Source organism: Lepisosteus oculatus, chromosome 4, assembly GCF_040954835.1.
Source record: "Lepisosteus oculatus isolate fLepOcu1 chromosome 4, fLepOcu1.hap2, whole genome shotgun sequence".
Lineage (NCBI taxonomy): Eukaryota > Metazoa > Chordata > Actinopteri > Semionotiformes > Lepisosteidae > Lepisosteus > Lepisosteus oculatus.
This window is the reverse complement of record NC_090699.1, coordinates 13,834,556-13,860,326: the sequence shown is the minus strand read 5'-3', so window position 1 is coordinate 13,860,326 and position 25,771 is coordinate 13,834,556. Positions and strand designations below refer to the sequence as shown.

At 45.8% G+C, this 25,771-nt stretch overlaps 1 protein-coding gene and 1 pseudogene across 1 annotated transcript in view; both read right to left on the bottom strand.

Moving 5' to 3' along the window:
* The window catches only part of LOC102689156 (uncharacterized), a 28,276-nt gene extending 14,784 nt beyond the window's left edge, over window positions 1-13,492 (bottom strand). Inside the window, exons 1-10 of the mRNA XM_069188272.1 lie at window positions 12,496-13,492; window positions 10,453-11,030; window positions 10,053-10,148; window positions 9,488-9,721; window positions 8,653-8,800; window positions 7,825-7,932; window positions 6,881-6,982; window positions 3,299-3,822; window positions 2,149-2,228; window positions 520-593 (exon numbers count right to left, since the gene is read on the bottom strand). Of these exons, the coding sequence (XP_069044373.1) occupies window positions 520-593; window positions 2,149-2,228; window positions 3,299-3,822; window positions 6,881-6,982; window positions 7,825-7,932; window positions 8,653-8,800; window positions 9,488-9,721; window positions 10,053-10,148; window positions 10,453-11,028 (1,942 nt within the window). The 5' untranslated portion in view covers window positions 11,029-11,030; window positions 12,496-13,492. The remainder of the gene's footprint in view (window positions 1-519; window positions 594-2,148; window positions 2,229-3,298; window positions 3,823-6,880; window positions 6,983-7,824; window positions 7,933-8,652; window positions 8,801-9,487; window positions 9,722-10,052; window positions 10,149-10,452; window positions 11,031-12,495) is intronic.
* Window positions 13,493-17,018: 3,526 nt separating this feature from the next.
* Window positions 17,019-25,771, bottom strand: part of LOC102698799 (E3 ubiquitin-protein ligase TRIM39-like) — a 25,346-nt pseudogene continuing 16,593 nt past the window's right edge.

The window sequence follows — 25,771 nt, the reverse complement described above, 5'->3', positions numbered from 1 at the left end:
TCACTGTCACATAATCACAATCACACGCTCTGACTGAGACTCACAATCACACAATCACACATTCTGAGTGAGACTCTCACTGTCACATAATCACAATCACACGCTCTGAGACTCACAATCACACAATCACACACTCTGAGTGAGACTCTCACTGTCACATAATCACAATCACATGCTCTGAGACTCACAATCACACAATTACACACTCTGAGTGAGACTCTCACTGTCACATAATCACAATCACACACTCTAAGTGAGACTCTCACAATCACACACTCTGACTGAGACTCTCACTGTCACACAATCACACACTCTGAGTGAGACTCTCACTGTCACAAAATCACACACTCTGAGACTCTCATTGTCACACAATCACACTCTCTTAGACTCTCACTGTCACACAGTCACAAAGTCTGACTGAGACTCTCACTGTCACACAATCACACAATCTGACAGAGACTTTCACTCTCACAGAACAATAATTCCCTCCTGATTCTAGTTTTCCTGTCAGAGCTGTACCTGGTCTGGAGACAGAGATCTGCTGGACCAGCAGGATGATCAAACACAGCCACTCCGAGTGACCAGTCCTCATCCTGTAACACACAGAGAGTGAGTAAAGACACAGGAGCACTGATTCACCTGATGACCTGTCCTCATCCTGAAACATACTCATAATCCGTCAGTAAAGACACAGGAGCACTGATTCACCTGATGACCAATCCTCATCCTGAAACACACTCTCACACAGTCAGTAAAGACACAGGAACACTGTTTCACCTGATGACCAGTCCTCATCCTGAAACATACTCATAATCCGTCAGTAAAGACACAGGGGCACTGATTCACCTGATGACCAGTCCTCATCCTGAAACATATTCTCAATCTGTCAGTAAAGACACAGGGGCACTGATTCACCTGATGACCAGTCCTCATCCTGAAACATATTCTCAATCTAGGTGGGTAGCTGCGTCAGCATGCGTAGGCTGCAAAGGAACAAGTAATAGGTTTATTCCATGCTGAAAAAAAGAAGAAAGAGAACACAACGTTTCGGCCATGGAGCCTTCTTCAGGTGTGTCTCAATCTGTCAGCAAAGACACAGGAGCACTGATTCACCTGATGACCACTCCTCATCCTGAAACACACTCTCACACAGTCAGTAAAGACACAGGGACACCGATTCACCTGATGACCAGTCCACATCCTGAAACACACTCTCGCAGAGTCAGTAAAGATATAGGAACACTGATTCCCTGATAATCAGTCCTTATCCTGTAACACATAGTCAGAGAGTGAGTAAAGACAGAAACACTGATCCTGCACTGTGTCGTTTCACTAGTCTGTCTCATAGCTTAGATGTCCTGAAAGTCTTTTGGAGTCCAAATGAAGCTATTTAAAAATCAGTGTTTTAAATGCCCTGGGAGTGTTCTGTGACTTTTCTATTGCTTTCAAAGTTCAGTGTATAACACAGGATACTGACATCACTCTATGAAATGAACCAGGTTCAAGTCACAGTGCTTGATAAAGTCAATGATTCATGAAGCAACCACAGTAAAAGACCACAGTACACTAATACTGACAACCTCACACTGTCAACAAAATACAGATCCGGGCTCAATTCTAATTGACTTCAAAGAACAAAAACATCCAAAATGTCAACAGAAGCTGCATTTAAACGGGATTTACTGTAAAGAGGACATAGTAATACAGAAAGACAGCAGTACTGTTCAGACAGCAGAGTTCTTACTGTTGTTCAGAGTGGAAAATACTGGAGTCATTTAGTGCCACAACAGGGAATCAGTCACTGAAGAAGTACAGCCAAGGCACAGTCTGTCTTCATGTCCCCCTGCCTCGTTCTGCTCAGAGACGAGAAAACTACTTCCTGTTCCCATTTCAGGAAGTCCTGAGCTAAAGAACTCGAGTGACTTTTACTTTCATCTTCAGCAGGACAGATCTGCCCAGTGTCAGGTAAATACACCCATTTTAATACACCGATGTGTGAACAGGCTGCCCTTGGCCAGATGTCAGGAGGCAGTGTGCTGGACTGTAAGTCTGCCAGGAGAGTCTGCCAGATGTGCTACAGTGCTGCTGTTGTGTGCAGGGAGGCCTGCTGTCTGTCTCACAGCTGTACAGTTCATACTGTCTGCTCACCTGCTCACAGCGCAGTCAGGACCGGGACACTTCCTCAGGCTCCTGGATCCAGTCTGGGAGCTGCTGTGTCCAGTGGATTCTCACCCCGGAGACGCAGGCTGTGTCTCTGCCGCTCGTGCTGTGGGCTGCAGCCAGGCTGGGTGAGCTGTGCTGAACACAGGAAGCTTTCACTTTCTCTTCTGTCTGAAGGGACACACCCCTCACCTCCACACGCCCAGCCTGATCAGCGTGTCTGGAGACAGAGGCATCATGTCTCAACTGCAGGGTCCAGTAAAGACACCTGGATTCACAGCCTAAATTAAAACAAGGACGAAGATCTCTTTCTAATCTGTGAGCTCTGATTCCCACAATCCAGACCATCACCGCAGATCTCGAATTACCTCCACAGAAGGTGCTGTAGAATAATGCAGCATCAGATAAGAACAGATGCTATTACAGACAGATGTGCTGTTTGAGGTCACTGCACAGACTACAGGTCCACACCTGCACACGGACAGTGGCAGGCACTGCGCTCTCTGCTCTGAGGGGCTCAGCAGGGCTGCACTGTTGAAACGCACTGAGTCCCCAGACTGGGAACAACCTCAGGGCTCCCCTTTCCCCTCTCCTCAGTCCCTGCACTTGTTTCACCCAGTCAGGGCAGAGACCTGAACAGTGACTTCCTGCCCTTCCTCACAGGCTCCTCCAGTCACATGACATGTGGCTCCACCCCCTGTCACTCAGACTGTAAAGACACGCCCCTTCCTGTCTGGTGTGAACAGTTTCCTGATGGACTAATACATGAGATTATACTATTGTGAACATGCTACACAGTGTAGCTTAGCCTGTTTGTTGTACTTAGCTCTTTTTTCAGGGTTAAAAGCAGAAAATAAATGAGAAGTAAAGATGTTGACAAAATGATGTATTTTATTATACTGAATCACAAACACTTCATAGTATTCGATTGGGCAATACAAAAACAGCGAAATCAGTTTTGGGATTTTATAAACATCTTTAAAAAAAGGTGAAATAAATTATAAATCTCAATTAAAAGGAAATAAAAGAGAAACAAGAAGACAAAGGAGAACAATTTGATCTATGCAAGAGTTGAACTAAATGAATTATTTTCCCAGAAAGCTCCTGTCACAGAAAATGTGCTGATTCAGTCTGTGTGACTGACAGGACAGATGATCAGTGGGGCTGGGTTTGTACCTCCATCATCGTTACAGGGGCTGAGGTATGGGAAGAGTTTCTCAGTGAAGGAGGCAGTAAAGGTGTAGATATGGGACCTGTTGTCCACATTGTAAAAGGAGACCTGTCCCCCCTCATAGTCCACATACACCCCCACCTTCTGGGGCTTCTGGCTCAGGGGGAGGAGGACTGAATTAGCCTCATATTCGTTCCCATTCCTTAGATAAAGCACCCAGTAACCATCCTGGCTGGTGTATGTGTTCTGCCCCTTCCTGTTGATGGACTCTCTGGCGACTCCTAAATCCCACTCAGTCTTCTCCCCCACCTCTACCTCCCAGTAGTGTCTCCCTGAGGTGATCCCATTCTTTCCCAGGACACTGACAACATAATCAAATCTTTGTGGATTGTCAGGGAGATCCTGTGGTGTGTCTCCCAGTCTCACTTGTTTCCCATCCTCAGACAGGATGAGCCATGGCGATGCTGTACTGGGGTCCAGAGTCACATCAACTGGGGATCAGAGAGCAGACAGACAGGATGAAATGATCTGTATCTCACTCCTCTCTCAGATGAAAGTACAGATGCAGGTGTCTAGAGTGTGTATCAGGATTCACACCAGCAGGAAGCTCACTGCAGTAAACTACAGCTCTGTTCAGTCTGCACCTGCTTGTCCTGAGATACTGAGGGGATTCAGTGACAGAGATAAAACTCTTACTATATGTGTGTAGTGTAGGCCCAGGAGTCATGTATTTCCCAGCAAAAGCACTCAAAATGGCAAGGCATAAAAACAAAACTAAGAAATTCTGGCTTGGTTTGCTGAGGGTTATTCTATCAACTAACCACCTCAGGTGTGTTCCTTCCCCAAGGGAAAAATATAAAATAACAACAAAAAAACACAAGCTCAGTAAACACTGTTGCAAAACACCAGTTTCTTCTCACACCAGCACATCAAACTCCTATCTCCCACAACAACCAGTGCTGCACAATGCTTGGACACACAGACACAGACACATACACACAAACAGTACCAGCAATAAATATTTCAGAATTCAGAACATTTGGAATATATTCCTCTCTGATGAATGATCTACCTGCATGCGGTTTATTAGTCCCTTTTGCAAACAAGAAATGGACTTTTTCTACAATGTTTAAATAGGTAAGGTGATTTTTTCCCTCTACTTTGATATATTAGTGCTCATTGCCATCTGATGAGAATAGCGTCTTTTATATTTTTATATTTTCTCCTTTCTTTCTTCACAACCTGCTGGCTATGAAATGAACCAGATTAAGTAGGACTGACGTATTTCCACCCTCACCTAAAAAACTCTGTGATCTGAACATACCTTGCCAGTAAATATTTAGTTAGAAACTGTGACAGAGTAGATTGATTAATTAATTAATCACACAAAACCCGTTGTCCTCTTTTCCACTGTTCTGGTACAGTTTGCACGTGATGCCTGCAGTCACAGGTTCACATCACTGGTTTGGGTTGAACTCGTCTGCAGTCACTGGTGCTTGTTTGTGTGCAGCAGGTAAAAATAAAGAAAACACTTCAGAAAGTGTCAGTATTGTGTGGCCAGTGTGTAGTGGACATGACAGTGTGGACAGGACCGGTCCAGATGCTCTGGATGTGTTCTGATATGACTGGAGAGACTGGGCAGGCGGACCTGTGGAAATGGGGTCTCCTGGGTTGGTCAGGACAGACAGGCCCAGCCCGGCTGAGATGAGCTGTGAGCGTGTGCAGAGCTCTCACACTGCGAGAGTCTGGCTCCTGTGGGAGAAAGTGTCTTTAAATCTGAAGGAGACCTGATGATCCACTGTGTGCAGATCAACCGGCTGAGGGCATCTCTATACTGATGGATACATTATTTCACAAGAAGAAAAATGATCAGACTGTCTTTTCATGGTTATTCTGGTTCCTCTCTATCAGTTAGATTGTAAAAGTCTCGTTAAGACAAAATTCTTAGAAGCTGAAATTGCTGCCACTTCATTAACAATAACAGGAGCCCTGAGTCACACAGGCAGTAACTGCAAGCTTGTCTCCTCCTGCGCTGCTGAGGACAGTAATAAAAAGGATCTGTTGTTTGTGTGTGTTAAGAGCTGTCTGTCAGTGTATTGAACTCTGTCACCTGAATTAAGGCTGAAGTTGTCTTTACACAAGACAGGGGAACCCGAGAGAGAACAGACAAAGCTTGTGTGTGTCTTTTTTTCTTGTTCGTTACACACAAATCAGTGTAATACGTATGGAAACCTGAAAAACAGACATTGTGGGTCAGTTGTAACGAACTGACACAGCGCACTAACTGGAGCTCAGCCCCTGGTCAGCACACAGCTCCGTGTTAAACTAGCGCGCCAACTTCAGACCAAGAGCAACGAACTTGGCCGCTGAAATCAGTCCGCAGCTCCGAGCTGAACCTGCTCTCCACTGCAACGAGCCCAGAGTGAGAGCTGCTGCCCTCTAGAGGTGACTGGAGTACAGGACTGACTCCCAGCGCCTCTTCACATGGGGAGACAGCTCAGTGTGGGACAGGCGGAGCTCTGGATCACAGGAGAATAGAGGGGAAACAACACCGGCACTACGGCAGGGAGTCATGTGTCCGTCGCTCAGAAAAGTATTGTAATGTTTAACTAAAATTGCTTTCCAGTTATACAACATTGATAAACAATGAAGTTTGTTAATGTTTATTCATAAAAGTAATTTATTAAAACTGATTTTTTTTGTATATCTTTATTAGTAGCTGTATGTAAAGTATTTTGTATGCAATAGTGAATTTTCAGATATTCCAGGGAGAAGAGAGAACTAAAAATAAAAAAATATTTAAATAGGTTGTGTGTTTTGTCACATTCTGGTGTGAATTGAACAGATTTGTGATTTTTTTTTGTGATGAGACTCTACATTTGTATTTCTTAATGGAAAGCAGGAATATTCAGAAACTGGGGGAACAGATATTAAAGTTATGTAGTCAAATGTAAAGGTTAAAGAAATAAAAATACTGTAATCACCATCTTTTTAAAAGTGCTGATTTGTGTCAGTTCTAGATGAAGGCAGTCTGCAGGAATGGCTGTAAGAGCTGATGGAAGGACATCTGTGGATATTATTGCACTGAATGATTTAACTTCAATAACTTTCCTTACTCGTTTCGACATCAGTTTGCTGGACTAATAATTTATTTCCCACCAGATCTCACTGTTTTCACTGTTTGTATTTGTTGAGCCATGTGTTGGTGACCCTGCTCTTCAAGGCTCAGCTGTGTGAGCCTGCAGGTGTGTGTTCATGCTGAAGATCACGATGGTCAGGTACAGTATAACTCCTACAGGCAGCGCCTGGCTCAGACAGACTACAGAAGGAGAGAACCTGGCAGTTCTGCTGCAGACCAGTGAAGAGAGCTTTCCCTGGATGGCCAGGTGAGAGGATGGAGTCACTGGTACTGAACTCCTCTGTGCAGAACCGTGCGTCTCGAGAGCAGTGCCAGCAGGAAATGCCGAGTGGCCCTCAAGCTAATAGCAGCGAGGGGCCAAACCTCCTCCTGGGTACCAGTGCAACAGCTCCTGAGCAGCTGAGAGTTACCATGGAGATACAGCAGGGACACCAGAGACTCCCCATGAGCCAGGAGACACTGACCCACGGTGCGAGGGAGCAGCATCCTGAAACTGAGGACAGGGGCTCGGCCTTCAAGACCACAACAAAATCAGACAAAATGGTGGAGGAGCTTTCTCAGCACAGAAAAGAGGGACTGAGTGAGGCAGAGCAGGGACAACCAAGGACTCTGCTACGAGAGTTTGCAGATGTGTTTGCTGGAAGAGAGGAAGACTGTACTCGTACAAACAAAGCTCAGTGCATCATTGACACTGGCGAAGCAAGACCCATCTGCATCCCTCCCCCCGCCTGGCCATCCACAAGAGAGCCGAGGCAGAGGAAGCAGTCCGGGGTCTGACTGCAGCAGGGGAGATCGAGCCCTCTGACAGGCCCTGATCTCCCCCTGCAGAAGGACGCTTCACTGCTGGTCTGTACAGACTACAGGGACTCAACAACGTCACCAAGAAGGACTCTTGTCCCCTGAGCCACACTGACGAGGTGCTGGATTATGTCTCAGGGTAGCGCTGGTTCAGCTCTCTGGACCTGTACAGCAGCTACCGGCAAGTTGAGGTGCCCCAGAGGTCAGGCCAGAGACTGCCTTCTCCAGAGGTCAGGGGCTGTGGCAACACACGCTCCAGCCTTCTGGACTGTGCCCTGCCCAGCCAGCTCTGAGCGGCTGATGGGAAGGGAGCTCAGTGGCGTGCCCAGGTCAGAGTGCCCGGTGTGCCTGGATGACCCTCATTCTCCAGGTTCTGGACAAGTGAAGAAAGGTCAGGGACCTCATGAGGAGGACAGGTCTCAAGACTCACTGAAGACATGAATCTCCTACAGCAAGAGACTGGTTTCCTGGGAGCTTCTGAGCCAGAAGGGTCTCCACAGCCCCTGAAGAGGAGAAACACTAAACTCCTGGCCAGCCCACCGGTCAGTTCAGGATGTAAGGAGTTTCATTGAACCGGCCTGTGACCCTGCTGTGACCTTTGTAAATGACAAGTTCCTGTCAGTGACAACAGACTCACCTGTATGTTTGCGAAGCCTCTCAAACTCTGGAAACAGAGAGAAAGATGTTAGAGAGCTGAGAGCACATTCCTGCTGGAGTCTGGTCTCCAGGTGTGCAGTGTTGTGTGTTGTAGTGCTGTGCTGATCTCTCAGGCAGGACAGTAACACACAGGAGTGTGTTGTCTGGCCAGTGGAGCTGTGGGTCTGTAAGAGACACTGACAGCTCATCCAGCTTGTTATCACACAGTCCAGCTCCACACCTCCCACTGCCTCCAGTACAAAGACAAGGACAGGAGTGACTGAGCAGCCTCCTCACAGGAGTCTGAGCCCTTTCTCTGTTCCAGAGCTTCAGACTGTGAAGCACTGAGGCAGAGCTGAGGCTCAGGGACAGAGAGCAGTTCAAACTCCCCTGTGGGAGGAGCAGCATCACACAGCACTTTCTCCAGCTGAACACACCCCTGACACACAAGATCACCCTGCTGCACAACTGATCTGAACACAGACAGCAGTGAAGACACACCTGTTCACACACCTGATCTCAACACAGATAGCAGTGAGACACACCTGTTCACACACCTGATCTCAACACAGATAGCAGTGAGACACACCTGTTCACACACCTGATCTCAACACAGACAGCATTGAAGACAGTCCTGTTCATAACACAGCAGAAGTGACACATAGTTTCTTCATAGTAGATTGATTTACTGACATTGACAGGTGTTTTGAACTTCACTAACAAGCTGTGTTCACACAGTAATACTCACTGACTCCAGGCACTTTCTCCATTTCTTCACTGATTCTGTCCTCCAGCTGACACACAGCTTTGCTCAGAGCCCCCAGACAGAGATCAGGGTGAACAGGGATGTCAGACCAGTCCTTGGAGTGTGGAGGGGAGCACAGGGAGGGGAAACTCTACAGCAGGAGAGATTAAGAGTCATGGGGGGTCACAGCCCTCTAAGACAATAAGTCACCTGTGAGTCTGAAACCTAGAGCCCAGTATAGATCACTTAGAGTCACACAGTGAGCTCTCTCTGCTCTCTGTAGATACTGTATCTGCTCTCTACAGTGTGTGCTGACCTGTAGGACTCTCTGTTCTCTGTAGATACTGTATCTGCTCTCTACAGTGTGTGCTGACCTGTAGGACTCTCTGCTCTCTGTAGATACTGTATCTGCTCTCTACAGTGTGTGCTGACCTGTAGGTCTCTCTGCTCTCTGTAGATACTGTATCTGCTCTCTACAGTGTGTGCTGACCTGTAGGTCTCCCTGCTCTCTGTAGATACTGTATCTGCTCTCTACAGTGTGTGCTGACCTGTAGGACTCTCTGCTCTCTGTAGATACTGTATCTGCTCTCTACAGTGGGTGCTGACCTGTAGGACTCTCTGCTCTCTGTAGATACTGTATCTGCTCTCTACAGTGTGTGCTGACCTGTAGGACTCTCTGCTCTCTGTAGATACTGTATCTGCTCTCTACAGTGGGTGCTGACATGTAGGACTCTCTGCTCTCTGTAGATACTGTATCTGCTCTCCACGGTGTGTGCTGACCTGTAGGACTCTCTGCTCTCTGTAGGTACTGTATCTGCTCTCTACAGTGTGTGCTGACCTGTAGGAATTGGATGTGGTCCTCAGTGTGGGAGAGCTGCTCCAGCTCAGTGTTTCTCCTCTTGAGCTCAGTGATTTCCTGCTCCAGCTCTTTAATGATCCCTTCAGCCCTCCTCTCTGCTGCTCTCTGCTTCTCCTCAATCAGCTTGATGAGCTCAGCCTGGCTCCTCTCAATGGAGTTTCGAAGAGCAGTGAAGACCTGCACACTGTCCCCAATCTCTCTTTGGGCACAGCTCTGAGGAGACACCAGGAGACTTCATGAGGTAACCGGATGGAGTGAAATAACACTGAAATGTGATGATTAATAAATCAATTGCATGTATATAAATCTTCTCATTCCAAAAGTGCTTTACATTTAGGAAGAGATATACGCCACACACCCCTGTAATCTCCTCAAACCTGGGTGATACACAGCATATCTTGTCCTTTAACTAGATTAAATTTTTCTTCCTCTTTCTTTTTATCTTCCTCAGTCTTCGTAAGTGTCCTCTCTCTGTGGAGGAGAGAGCAGTGACCCCAGCACTGAGCCCTGCAGTACCTCACTCAGAAGGATTGACAGGACTCACTTTGCTGAGCTCCACTGCCTGTTTGATCTCCTCCACCTTCTTCAGTCTGTCCTGGATCATCTGTTGTACCTCTGCCCCAGTCTTCTTCAGCCGAGTCTTTAGACAAACAGGGGAACAGAGACACTGAATTCACTACTGTTGGTACTCAAACACTGGACTGAAATTCAAGTAAAACCACAACTGAAACTATTTGCTAAATCATTCATGTTCATGTATCACTGTCCAGACCACTACACTGAGTCTGTTCCTTTGAAGATGCTATTTTTGATTGCTAGGTATACACTACAGCTTTGCTAAAGGAATATCAGTTCATGAAGTAACATCACACCTCCTGATCAATACTCTAGTGATAAATCTACTACGTGAAAGTTTTACATAAAATATTCAGTTCTAAACCCACCTTTTTCTTTCTGCATTCCTGCTCTAAAGGGACAATGTTGTGTGTCCTGTGGTCTGACTCAGTACACAGCACACAAACACAGGTCTGGTCAGTCCTGCAGAACAGCTCCAGGAGTCTCTCATGCTTCTCACACAGCCTGTCCTCAAGGCTCATCACAGGCTCAATCAGTCTGTGTCTCCTGAAAGCAGCTCCTTGATAGTGAGGCTGGATGTGAGTCTCACAGTAAGAGGCCAGACAGACCAGACAGGATTTCACAGCCTTGAGTTTTCTCCCAGTGCAGAAATCACAGGACACTTCTCCAGGTTTAGCACAAAGTCCTTCATCACTGCTGACTCTGGTCTTCTTGAACTGCTCAGTGATTTCTGCCAGACTTCTGTTCACACGGAGATCAGGTCTTCTGTAAAATGTCTCCTTGCACAGTGGGCACTGACACACATCACTGCTGTCCCAGTATCCTCCAATACAGGCCAGGCAGTAGTTGTGTCCACATGGAGTGGACACTGGGCTGGTGAATGTGTCCAGACAGATAGAGCACTGGAACTGCTCTTCAGACAGGACACTGCTGGGTGAGGCCATTCCTGAGCACAGAGAAGCAGAAACAGAGTCGATCAGAGGAGAAGATCAGCACCATCTCAATACAACACAAACAGCACAGAGCTGATCTGGAGAGGCAGGACACCAAAATATAATGTTGAACTAGTTCAATTTTTTAGTTCAATTTTAAAGAAAATCAATAGAGGAGGGTAACTACTCCAGTAACACACCACAAAATACAACAGAACCAACAGAACAAACAAATCTCTCCTTGTTCCCCCTCTACTCCAGGAGATATACTCTGAGCCCCCAGGTGAATCTTATTTAACAGGGTGAGGCTGCAGGTTCTGTAACCTGATGCTGCAAGACTAGATGAATTTATGGATCCACAACAGATAACACATTAAACACAAAACACAGTTAAAAACCTGAACCTTGCGAGAGAGAGCTTGCTATTCTGTGTTTTTTAGGGAAGTAGTGTTTCCTGGGTAAAGATACCTGGGTTAGAGATGTATTTCCTGCTTAGCGTGCAGTTTTAGAATCGGGAGATAGGCTGCTATTTATTATGTGACAGCTGGGGTGCAGAGAGAGAGATTTAACTGCAGGTTTTATATCATTCAGTTAGAAGGCAGTTGATCTCTTATTTGGCATCTGTAGGCTTTAAGAGTTTAATAGAAATTTGGTGGATTTCTGGGTGATGATACAGAGACTCAATATAAGAGTTTGTATCTACAGCACAACAGAGTCAGATATACACACAACATCACACTGATACACACTAACTTTGATTTCTGTCATGATACCAATACACACAAGGAAAATCACAGAAACACATTTGAAATTACTGTATTAAAAGTATAAATACAAATAAACAGTGTGAAAGGCGAACAATCAGTCACATTTTAGCACATAAAATGAAAACCTGATAGCACAGTAAATATTATTGTGACCTGACCACCAGAAAGGATGACCAGTCAGGTCATAGAAAAATACAGGACATCAAAATATAATGATGAACTAGTTCAATTTTGCTGGTAAAAAAAGGAATAAAGGAGGGTAACTACACCAGTAACACACCAACAATTACAACAGAACCAACAAATCACTCACTTTTTCCCCTCTATACCAGGGTAAATACTCTGAGCCCCCAGGTGAACCTTATTTAACAGGGTGAGGCTGCAGTTCTGAACCGAACACAACATAATAAGACCAGACAAGTCTGTGGATCCACAACAGATAACACATTAAACACAAAACACATATATAAACATTTACAACAAATACACCATCACGTTACACAAAGCAGGGCCACACAGGCCATGTGACCAGAGGTATAAAACTGCCCTTCCTCACAAAAAAAGGAGAAAACTCAAACATTTGACACCATCAGATTATGATTCACAACAATAATTCGTCTGTTTAGTGACTAACTGTCTGAGTGTACAGGACAGCAGCTAACCCTGCAGCACACTGTGCTGTTAACTGCTCGGAGACAGACAGGATACTTACACACTGGACAACCTGCTCCTGCTGCTCTGAGCTCCTCTCTCTCTTGTTCTGAAAGAAATATTTGAGTATCTGAGGCCTCTTAATAACTAGGTCTGAAAAACTATCTGTTCACCTCACCTCTCACACCCTGTTTACCAGAGTAATGAAATATTTTCACTTTCTGTTCTCAGTGAAACACAGAGAGGAGTGCAGGAGAGGATTCTGGGAAACTGGGCTGTGGTGGCAGGTTGTGCTGTAGTCATGTGACTCACAGCTCTGTGTTCAAGGACATTTCTGTGGAGATAAGAATATTAACACTCATATCAGTATACCACCCTGGAGCCCCTCTCTCCTTGTCCACAGACTGTGAGACGGCAGCTCCTCTCTCCCTGAAAGGAGCCTCACAGACAAGATGAGTTCACTTCAGATGAACAGATGGCAGATGGCTGTGTGGTGGCTCATTTCTCAGGCCCCATGAAAGGCTCCCAGTGTGCTGCAGGGAGCAGAGGGGCTGTTCAAGCAGGACTGAGCTGAGGCACTGCTGCTGCAGGAGTGAGGCAGCGGCGTATCGTCTCCCCACAGCTGAGAGAGACAGGGAGCACAGGCTGAGTCCACAGGCCCCTGGTCTCCCATCCGCACAGACAGGAGCTCTCTCAGCACGAGGGGAGAGGAGCCAGCAGACCTGCGCTGCCATGTCAGGGACATGAGAGCTGTTCACACACAGGCTGCACCCGGTCCGCTGGGACAGCCAGTGAAGATCTGGTGCTCAGTGAAGAGTGAGAGTGAAGAGTGGAGATGCAGTGGAAACGTGAGGAGAGAGAAGTGGGAGACACAGAGTGAACTGGATTGAATCCTCAAGTGTCCAGAGAGGGAGGAGTTGGGGAGAAGATCCAGGGAGAAGAGTCAAGAGAAGAGCAGAAGAGGAAGAGGAGGACTGTGCAGTCTTTTCTGACACCAGTGAGTGAGGACAGGGATGCTGGAGGGGATCCTGAAGACAACAGGACAGATCACTTCAACCCACAGACCGAATGTGACTCCTTCTGTCTCCCACTCCTCCACAGTCCACACCCACCTCAACACTACCAGCAGGACCAGTTTAACTGCACTGGCCTTTCTGGTCACTGTCTTCATTAAAATGACCTCATGGGAAAGAGCTGGTGGAAACAGAGGAGATCAGTGATGCTCTCCTGAACTCGTCTCTATCTAGAGACTGTAAGATAAATGACCAGAGAACCTGCAGACATATTGGTGTAAAAACCCAGGAGCTCAGCTGCATTTGTCTTGATTTCAGTGTGAAAGTGACCCCAGACCAGTTCAGGTGACAGATCCTGGAGTTTCAGTGTCACAGTGAAGGACATCGTCATCCTACAGACCTGAATCACAGCACAGGGCCCAGTTCACAGCTTGTCTGAATACTGGTCCAGACGCACTGGTGGTCAGGGAAATCTGAGGTCATTTCCACAGGCTGGTCCAACTGATCAAACATCCTGACCTGTTCATTGAAGTTTTGTATAAATAATAAATAATAACAAGTAACCTGCTGTTCAAACCAACACAGTCTCAGCTTCTGTATCCCCATACATAAGTTCATATTTATTAAATATTTATTATTGTTAATATTTAGCTAAAATTAACTAAATATATATTATTATACATTTAAATTGTATGTTACATATAAGTAATTAATGTTAAATTTCAGTAAGTTAATATTTAGTTAATATAATCTAATATTTTGTATTTATTCATATTCAATTATTTAAATTATTATTTAATAAAATTACAATTACAAGAAATGTCTCACCTGTACATGAGGGGTGTGCGATCCCCCATAAACATCATGTCTCCTTCCTGATGTCCTCCTACAGTGAGCTCTGTGTGTCCCTGTGTGTGTCAGCGATCTGTAACACACAGCTGGTGTTGAGCTCTTACAGTTCCTATCGTCCAGTTTGACCCATTTAGGCTGTGAACTTCTGGCTCATCTGGCTCCAGTCCTCTGTCTTGTTACAGGTTCGGTTGGATAAACAGGCCAACCAACACCCTTCTGTCCAGCTGGTCTTTCTGAAGAAATGTCTCCAATGTTGTACTGATCCAGCTCATCCTTCCCCAGCCATGATCCAGTAACTCCTTTAACGTCACAGCTCCTCAGTAATGATGGACTCCTGATGAGCTCTTGCTCTCTATTGCTGATGTTGTAAGAACTGAGATATAACAGATGTTTATTAGTGCTGCCCAGGGCTTTCCTGACTCCCCAGTTTTGCCCTGTTGGGAGCCCCCTGCTCCCCATTTCCCCACTTTAAATAGGTCCTGTCAGCACCCAGACCCCACTGTCCCTCCACACTGGGCAGCCACACAAGGAGAAAACTGGTTAGACTGGTTGTGGAGGCCTCCATCAGGCCAGTGGTGCTTTTGACAGAGTGGAGTGGCTGGGAGGGGAGGAGGTGGGTATCAGTGTCCTGGGGGTCCACCAGGGGCTCGTATGGGGCTGAAGAAAGACACATCCAGCCCCTGCAGGCAGCCTGCAGCCCAGCAGCTCCCTGAGCCTGCAGGCAGGTGAGAAGGCTGCTGTGGGATCAGACCAGACTGGAACCTGTTGGTCTGAATGTGTGGGATTGGAGGAAAACCAGATGGAGCAAAGTACACGCAAATATGGGACTGAAGTGTGTTTCTGTCTCCTAAAGACTTGAGGCTGGAGCTGAACTCACACTTCAGCAGCACACTGAGCCAAAGCACAAGGCCAGAGCTCCACTGGAGGGGCTTCATAATAAGACAGAGGCCTGGAGTGGCCCAGTGGTGCCCAAGATACAAATATTGAACTCACATGTCTGAATACTTATTCAATCAGCTTACAGCATCACATGCACTTCTCTTCAGACATTGCTGACATTTACTGCAGCTTTTCTTAGACGTCCTCAGCTTGTGGATTCAGAATCACAGAATCACACAGAATGGGACTCAATAGGAAAGGCGTGAACTCTTCTGTGGGGCTGTGTTATACTCACACTGTACTCAATACAAGAACAGCACTTCCCCAGCTGGCCAGACCAGCTGCACTGAGATTAGTGGCTTCAGCTGTCCTGACACTACAGGCTGTTTAGCTCAATTCTCTGTATGTAGCCCCTGTGTTGCAATAATTGATCAATTATTAGATAATTGGAGATGTTCTGAGAGCCACATGGTTTTAATTTAGTTTGGTATATAAAAGGATTCATGAGGGTGGCTGGTGTTTGGTGGGTTTTCAGTATTTATTTTGTGTTTTAGTTGGATAGAAGAGTTTGTTAAAGTTTCTTATTTTGTATTTCTGTTCCTTATTGGTCTTCTGGGCCACCCAAGGAGAGGCAGATCTGTCATAATCTGTTTCGGATCTGTTTCTAGTTCTCTAGAAAACCTGGCTTTTTATCAGATATTCTGTACTGTCCAGTGCACAGTGGGATCAGCTGACCGGGCCCTGTCCAGTGCACAGTGGGATCAGCTGACTGGGCCCTGTCCAGTGTCCAGTGTCCAGTGTCCAGTGTCCAGTGTCCAGTGGGATCAGCTGACGGGGTCCTGTCCAGTGTTCAGTGAGATGGGTTGCTCAGAGCCCTCAGGCAGTGAAGGTCACAGCTCTCCTCCTGTTGATGCTGGAGCTCTGGTAGGGGGCTGTGCTGCCTATGACACTGTGACCCCAACGTGGGAGTGTTGGGGAGTCCGTCTACGCTCCCTCACTCACCCTTGTCTGAACCCCATCGTTATCACCCCAGATTACAGCAGGTGGGTTTCTAAACCAAATAGCGATGTACTATGTAAATAATCCATTTAAATTGTATTCATTTAGATTTAATTTAGAATCTGATGGTTTCTGCCATAGCACCTTGGTAATGACACTTTCGGATCACATCAGCTTTAAACATGTCTCTACACTGACCGCCCATGATGCTGGGAGAGTATCTTACAGAATCTAATGGCATCATCAGAAACCAATAAAAACATTATTGTACAGTACCAAGCTGCTGAAGACACTTCAAAACAGCGTACTATAAAACAGGTAGGTGTTAGCCCTAGAAAATATGGCAATAAGGGGCAAGCACAAAGCAAATTATGGGTGAGGGATTTGAGTGACAGCAATGATGCTTTTTGTTTCTTGACTAAATGTAATAGAAACTTTCTAAGTTGCGTTCATTGCTTCCAATACAATGAAAGGGAAATGACTGATGTTGCTACATGGGTACAGTATGTCACTGAGGAAGGAAAACAACAGATCGGAGCAGAAGGAAAAAGGTCTTTATTAAACAGTAGCAGCTTAGAGGATGCAGAAGTGTTTTGGGTTACTAAAAGCACTCAGATGAATATGTACCATAAATATCTGATGGTATCATGTTGTATTCAAGGTATGAGGATATATTATACATAGGAACAAGTCACAGGTTTATTCCGTGCTGAAAAAAAGAAGAAAGAAAACACAACGTTTCGCCCGTGGAGCCTTCTTCAGGTGTCGGTTCAGTTCAGTTCACACCTGAAGAAGGCTCCACTGCCGAAACGTTGTGTTCTCTTTCTTCTTTTTTTCAGCCTGGAATAAACCTGTGACTTGTTCCTTTGCAGCCTGCGCATGCTGATGCAGCTGCCCACCTACAGTATATTATACGTAAGCTATTGACACAACTCTTTCATTGAGCAATAATTCTGTCTTCTACTTGATGAAACGTTTTTATTAAAACTAAAGAGGAATATATGATACTGTGTATAAAGACTCCCAGGTGTCTTCAGGCAGTGAAGGTCACAGCTCTCCTCCTGTTGATGCTGGAGCTCTGGTAGGGGGCTGTGCTGCTTGTGACACTGTGACCCCAACGTGGGAGTGTTGGGGAGTCTCTCTACACTCCCTCACTCACCCTTGTCTGAACCCCATCGTTATCACCCCAGATTACAGCAGGTGGGTTTCTAAACCAAATAGTGATGTAAATAATCCCTTCAGACTCTGGAGAAGGAAAAGATTGAGGGACACCAGGCCTGCTATTGCTGTATTAGAGCAGCAGTTTGTATTTCAGTATCTAAAACCTAATAGACTCTTTCTGAAGTAATGAAAATAAAGCTGTTTTGTACTTCTTAAAAAACTAAATCTAAAATTATCTGAATTAGACACTAAGTCTAGTTCCATTCGAGTAGCCTCCAGAGGTACAAGAGACACTGTCCATCTTGACTCCTGTCCAGCTTCTTCCCACTGGGACCAGGCTGTGTGTCAGGACACTGTGTCCTGTGAGGACTGAGGGTCACACTGACTGCACTACTGCTGCCCTCTTTCACACTCACAGTGGACAAGAGCAGCTCTGTTTGGTACAAACAGCTTGAACAGAAATTCAAAATCACTTCAAACATGAGAATATATAAGAAGACAAGAAGATCAGGAAGGGTGTAATAGAGAGGCTCACAGTTGCCTCATCAGTCCTTCTTGATTTCCAGTAACTAATTGATCTGAGGGTCTCATCCAGCTACCTCTTCAAGAAGCCAGGGTATCAGATCCAGCTACAGAACTGTGAAGCATGTTCCATCCACCTGCCACCCTCGCAGTAAAGTATCTCCTGAGTGATGGATGACTAATTAATCCAGGTAATACTGTTTCCCCAAGCAGAGTCCAGGTGGGTCAGGGTGCAGACAGGGAGGGAACAGGATCAGTCAGGATACAGGGGCATTCAGGCAGACTGGGAGCAGAAGGAAGGCTGGGAAATGCTGGCTAGTGGCTGGGCAGGACAGGGACTGGTGACGCAGTGCTGGACTGCAGAGGAGAGACTGAACAGGGTTTAAATACCCCACAGCTCCTGATGCAGACTGATGTCTCAGTCCAGTCAGGCACTGTGGTAATATTATACTGAGACAGAGAGCTGGGAGGAGTCAGCCTGTGTTCATGAGTCAGAGACATGGTTAATCTCCACAGCTGACAGCAGGCAGCAGGACAAGGTTTTTACCTAAATCCAGGGTCCAGAAGACAGGATAGATCTTCTCCCCCTGATTGAAGACCATGTCAGTGAAAGTGTAGATGAGAGTCCTGGACTCCACTGTGTAAAAGGAAACCTTCCTCTCCTCAATATCTACACACACCCCCAGCCTCCTGGGCTGCAGACTGAGGGGGAGTGGGGTCACAGGGTCAGTGAGAGCAGAGATACCAGAAGATCCAAAGTCCAGACACCATTAACCCTCCTGGGGAGAGAAGCTGAAGTCTCCTTTTCTCTCTGCTGACTCTCTGCTCAGTCCTATTCTCCACCAGTTATTCACCTCTACCTCCCAGTAGTGTCTCCCTGCGATGAAGCCCTCCCTGCTCAAGACACATTCCCAGTAACTAAATCTGTGTGGATTGTCAGGAAGACTCTTCCTCTGTCCCAATCTCACTCTCTTCCCATCCTCAGACAGGGAGAGATCACAGTGAGCTGTATCAGGGTCCAGAGTCACGTCAGCTGTGGGAATAAAACAGGAAACATCACAAGAGTCTCCTGTCATTATATGATAATTAAAGTCAAAATGTACTTGTGAAATGTGTTTGTCCCACCCAGGAAAAAAGTAAAGTAATTATAATTGAATTGACATCCTATTAATTTATGGCCATTAATGATAAGGCTTTGGAAAATTGAAAAGAAGGACATGCTGACAGAAACACAATTCAATCAGCAGCAGGAGTGATTTATATGCTATGTATGTGCTAGGATCAATGACCCCACTGCTACCAATAAATCCTTCTGTGTGGGTCAGAGTTCAGAGTTCAGTTTATTGTCATATGCACAAGTGCAATTTCCCTCACGGGATCAATAAAGTATCTATCTATCAATACATAGACATTAAAGAAACACCAAAAACATTTTCACAGAACAGCAGGTCTAGAGGTCAAGAATCCTGTCTCCTTCTCTTGGAGCTCACAAGCCTCAGTTTGGCACAGAATCACTGTTTTATTGATCCTGAACCCCATTCCAGGTTTTAAACATTTATAAAAGACACCTGACTGTGTTTCTGAACAAAGAGCTCCTGTTGCCCTCTACTGGACAGGAATGGACACTGCAGCCTGGCCCTGAAGCTGACAAGACAACATCTTCCCCTGATCTTTCACACCTATTCTGTGTAGAACAGGACACTGTGTCCATCACTGACCTATTCCACGGGAGAGTCTGTCAGTGTGGAAGCACCGATACTCTATATATCACCTCTGTCCTGGAATGAGGAGTCTGATATCACAGGTAAACACCCCACACTCACCCTGCTTAACCAGTGAAATATTGACAGACCAGCGACAGTCTTTAATTAAACACACCACTGGTCACTTACTGACCAGGACCATATGAACACCAGCTGGGCTGAAGAGAAAGAGCCCAAAGATATTACCCCTGTCCAGGAAGAGGAGCCCTACAGCCCCAGTAAATACCCCTCCTACACTGACCATGGGCTGCTGACTCTGACATGTCTGAGCTGCACTCCTTTTTCATCAGCAGAGGATACCTTGACAGGGCCCTCATCCGAGCCAAAAACAGCCCTCGGACCATCACCTCGATCAGGAGCCCCCGGCCTAACAACCGCATTCCTCTGGTGCTTCCCTTCCACCCCAACACACTCTTTATCTCCAGGACCATCACCTTTCCTTGCCTACAGGATGATCCCTCCACCTGAGTGCCCACTCTGCCTCCCCCCCTCTCCCGGCTTTTGTTCTCCTGTGTTTTATCATATTTGCTGTCTGCCCTGTCGTTCTCACACCCGATGAAGGCTCCACAGCCGAAACGTTGTGTTTCCTTTCTTCTCTTTTCAGCCTGGAGCAAACTTTTACTTGTTCCTTTGCAGCCTGCGCATGCTGACGCAGCTACAGTACCTACTTGAACTGAGTTGCTCTGAGGAAAACAGCCCCCAGAGACACTGACCTCATGTCATTAGAACACTGTAAAGAGACATCAGAATTAATTACCCCCTGTCCTGGGAGCTCAGTACCCTACTGCCCCTTCCTTTCATACCGCTGGAGAGTGTGAGTGTACAGTAGTTCTTATTTTTATAGAAAACAGAACATTGCAGTACACGTGCCCTGGAAAAAGTCCCACAGTTCCAACTTAAATATCCCTCAGCTATTCTAAGGGACTATTATATTCTTACACATTCTTAGAGCTCAGACACTGTGTCACACTGAGTGAGAAAAAGACTGCACTGATCTGGAAACACAGAAGCTAAATTTAATCCTCCTGCTTGTGAAGACACCCCAGAATCTCAGGTAAGTACCCCAACATTCACTGATGATGGTGATTAATGAACTGATGTTGAACTGACTGATCTATTCAGAGTCAAACACACCACTGAGCCTGTTCTTGAACCCAGATCACTGCAGCCTGTCTCAGAAGTGAACACAGCTCTCAGATTAATTCCCCAGCCCAGGAAACAGACTCCTTACTGACACATAAACACCCCCAACACCCTCCTCTCACCCCAACACCCTCCTCTCACCCTGACAGATAAGACACCCGACAGCAGAAGAGAAACAGTCCAGCGAGTCTCTTCTTGACTGGATCTGACTGCAAATGATGATGCTTTATCGATTCCTAACAGTCTTGCAGTTAACAGTCTCAGTTTTGCAATTGTTACAGTAAATTAAAACCACCACATCACTACACTAAAATACTGCTAACTATATTCTAATTACAGTTGTGTGCAAAGGTTTGGGCACCCCTGGCCAAATTACATGTTTTGTGGATTTTCTAAGTGAAAAGAAGTTAACACAACCTCTGCAGCGAACAAACATGACATATTTCTTTAAATTTTAATGCACGGTTACTATTTATTTGCTGTATTTAACAGATTGAAAAAAACATAAATAGTAAATGTGGGATGTGCAAACGTTTGGTCACCCTATCAGTCAGTACTTAGTAACACCTGCTTTGGCAGAAACCACAGCCTCCAAACACTTCTTGTAGCCAGCTAACAGTCTTTCTATTCTTGCTTTAGAAATTGTTTCCCACTCTTCCTTGCAGAAAGCTTCTAGTTCAGAGATATTCTTAGGTCGTCTTGCATGCACTGCATGTTTGAGATCTACCCACAGATTTTCAAAAAGATTCAAGGGACTGTGAAGGCCATTCCAAAACCTTAATCTTTCGTTTCTTGAAGTAGTTCATGGTTGATTTTGAGGTATGTTTTGGATCATAGTCTTGTTGTAATATCTAACCTCTTTTCAGCTTCAGTTTCTGCACTGACTGTGGGACATTAGCTTCCAGGATTTATTGATACTTAGTAGAATCCATTCTTCTCTCTACCTGCACAATAGTTTCTGTGCCAGTGGCTGCCACACAAGCCCAAAGCATAACAGATCCACCCCCATGCTTGACAAGTTGACAAGGTGTTCTTTTCTTCAAATGCTTCACCTTTTTTTCTCCAAACGAACCTTTGGTGATTGTAGCCAAAGGGTTCAATTATTACTTCATCAGACCACAGCTTTTGGTTCCAAAACCCCTCTGGCTTATCTAAGTGTTGTGTTGCATACTTCAGACGTTGACTCCTGTGATGAGATCGCAGGTGAGGTTTCCTTCTGATGACTCTTCCATGCAGATCATGTCTGTGCAAGCAACGCTGCAAAGTAGATCAGTGCACCACTACTCCTGTGACAGCTGAACCTCCCTGCAGGTCCTTCGCAGTGATATGGGGGTTTCACTTTGCATTCCTGACCAGTCTACGAGCAGTTCTACTGGAGATTTTTCTTGGTTTTCTTGGTTTTCCAGATCTTGTCTTGACTTAAACAGTGTCCCTAAACTTCCTAATTTCTTAATGACATTTCAGAGAGTGGAAATTGCAAGCAGGAAGCGTTTAGATATTTTTTTATAGCCTTCCCCTGCTTTGTAAGAGTCAGTTACAAGTATCTTGATTTTCTGATCCTCAGTCAGCTGCTTAGAGGAGGCCATGGTTGTTGAGTGTAAACACAACACCCTGAGAGGTTCGAAGTCAGATCATTTCTGAAGCTCTGAAATTGTCATTGCCTGACTTAGATTAAGGCCTAACGTGTCAATTAAGTTCTGAGACCTTACAAAACAATAACACTAGTGGATCAACTGGAAGGGTGCCCAAACTTTTGCACATTTAATGGTTTATTTTTTTCAATGTTAAATTTAGCAAATAAACAGTAACTGTGTAATATTTGCAGAAATATGTCAAGTTTAAGTTTGTTCGCTGGAGAGGTTGTGTTAACTTTGTTTCTCTTAGAAAATCAACAAAACGTAATCTGGCCAGGGGCGCCCAAACTTTTGCATAAAACTGTATAATAAAACTATATTCTGTTTTTTCCCCCAGGAAGGCTGGAAGCTCCTGTCTCTATTCTTTCATTACAGGTGGTGTAATAGCTCACCCTGGAGATTCCAGCAGTTACTGTACCTTGTAGCCTCAGTGGTCAATACTGTATAAATAAGCTGAATCCAAGCTGAAGTACAGAGTCAGACTCCCAGCAGGAGTGAGAGGAGGACTGATAAAGAAATCTGGCCTCTGATCTCTGAGACAAACTCACTCTAGAGGACCTCCAGGCCACCATCCTGAACCTTCAAGTCTGTGTGGAGCTCTGATTTATTATCTGTCCAGTGCCACCAGAGTCCATGGTCTGCCCACGAGTTGTCAGAGCCCTGCTCGTTGGGTGTCTTGTCATGAAGCCCTGGTAGAGAGCAGAGCTGACTGCACACAGAGAAGCAGGACAGATGGCCTAAGCCGCAGTCCAGAGCAATTCCACTGGCTGGACAGGCCCTGCAGGAGCTGAAGAGAAAGTCAAAGAGATGGAAGGAAGAGAGAAGCTGGGATAAAGGAATAGAGGGGCAGACAGGTCCTGTGGTGGAGGGAGAATATATATATCTCACACTGGCAGTGAAACTGGGCAGATGACTGAAGGGTCATAGGTAACCTTCCTAAGCTGCTACCAGGAAGTTTACAAGAGGGAGTAAAAGGTTTCAGGAAGGTAGAGCAGTCAGAGGGCTAAATTTACTATATGGTACAAATGAATGGCTTGTGAGAAAGAATAAAGAAGAACTGTAAAGAGACAGATAGGAACAAGTGATCTTGGGTATCAAACATTATTGAGAGAACAAGGTCAGAGAAGCTGGAACATGACTGAATATTTGGCTCATCTCCTTGTTCTCCCTGAGAATCATGACTTCACTTGTACACAAGCCAGTGAGAACCTGCACTCTGTAGCTCTGCCCTGCAGGGCTCTAGTGTTGTAAAGTGTGTGGGTCTGGAGACAGGTCTACTGGGCAGTGATCTCTCTAGAGAAGGGTGAGAGACAGCTGAGCCGTCTCTGAAACAGCTGCAGGAAATAAAACTCAACATGTTCTGTCTTCCTGTTGTCCTGAGAGTCTTCCTGTTCCCACTACAGTGAACCATGATCTTTATCTTGTGGGTCTGTTGCGAGAGATGTTCTGGAGGATGTTATAGTCGATTAACATAATTCTAATGATAAAATAATTGATCTTATAATCTAAAAGTGCCTCACTCAGTCTTGTTTGGCGGATTTGTGTGTGTTTCCAGTTACAGTAATAATTTTTGCTTATGTCTGTTTTATATTTACAGTCTTTTACTATTAATCTGTAGCTGATTTAAGGTTCTAGTTGATGTTATCACACAAGATACTATAAATGTTCAGACTCTGTGTCGGGGGGTCTGACTGGAATGGGGAGAAGGTGTTTCTGAGAGACACTCGGCTCTAATCTCTGCCTGAGAGGAGTCAGCTGTGGGCCCTTGTGGTCCTGATACCTGACAGCTGAGCTTCTTCCTATTGAAACAGCCGGAGTGTGAGGTAGCTGGGAGTGTGAGAGACTCTCCCAGTGCTGCGACTGTGCAGGAAACCAGAGAGGAACAGAGAGGACCTCAGAGTAACAGAAACAGAGGGACCAGACAGCAAGCTGTTTTCTGAAGAAACCGAGGGGCTGACAGCAGCCCAGAAACAAGCAGATATAATTTTTCATTTTGTCACCAAAGCCCTGAACTTTCACTAATCTTCCATACTGTCACAATATTGTACACGAGGTTTTAATCAGCAGATTATTTATTATGAGACTGGCTCTGCCCCTGATTCCTTCTGATATTCTACACCCATCCAATGTGATGCCGCAAGGACTTGAGCCTTAAGTGGTGGTACATCTCCAAAGCATCATACCACATATGGACATTTATTCCTCTGCCCATATTAGGAAGGCTGATCGATTCCCCACTACAGGCACAGAGCCACAGTCTACAGTCACACAGGAGCCTGCAGATCTCCCTGCTGAAGAGTGTCTGTGCTGCCCCGGCGCCAGCCTCTCCAGTGCAGCTTCTTCTCTTATATTCTACTAGATATAATCATATATATTTTATTATTGTTCCCCTTATGCCCTTGTCCTGCCTAATTGTTCGGGCAAGGGGTACGATATAGAAAGTGAACAGGATGGGGGTTAGTGGGGATCCCTGACGTGTCCCCCTTTCTAAAGCTCTGCTGCCTGTGAGGTTGACATTTACCTGTATTCTATCTGTGGGGTTTGAGTGTACAGTTCTCAAACACTTAACTCTTCGTTAAATCCAGACCTCTCTAATGCTTCAATCAAATGTTCCCATTCACTCAGACTAAAGCTTTTCAGCATGAGCTAAATTAGGGAGCAACGCATGTGGTCGCTATGGAGTGACACAGTATTGGGGTTCCTCAGGGTATAGTGTGGCGCGTCATGTTCTCCCTGATAAGCACAAAGCCCATCTGAGGGACTTTGCTCACAACATTAAACACATCAGCTGTGTATAAAGCAGGAGTTACAACATGTCCCCCTGTCAGAGTAAGAGCCTGTATTGACCCCTGTGACCCTGCTGTGACCTTTGTAAATGACAAGTTCCTGTCAGTGACAACAGACTCACCTGCATGTTTGTGAAGCTTTTCAAACTCTGCAAACAGAGAGAAGGATGTTAGAGAGCTGAGAGCACATTCCTGCTGGAGTCTGGTCTCCAGGTGTGCAGTGTTGTGTGTTGTAGTGCTGTGTTGATCTCTCAAGCAGGACAGTAACACACTGGAGTGTGTTGTCTGGCCAGTGGAGCTGTGGGTCTGTAAGAGACACTGACAGCTCATCCAGCTTGTTATCACACAGTCCAGCTCCACACCTCCCACTGCCTCCAGTACAAAGACAAGGACAGGAGTGACTGAGCAGCCTCCTCACAGGAGTCTGAGCCCTTTCTCTGTTCCAGAGCTTATGACTGAAGCACTGAGGCAGAGCTGAGGCTCAGGGACAGAGAGCAGTTCAAACTCCACTGTGGGAGGAGCAGCATCACACAGCACTTTCTCCAGCTGCACACACCCCTGACACACAAGATCACCCTCCTGCAC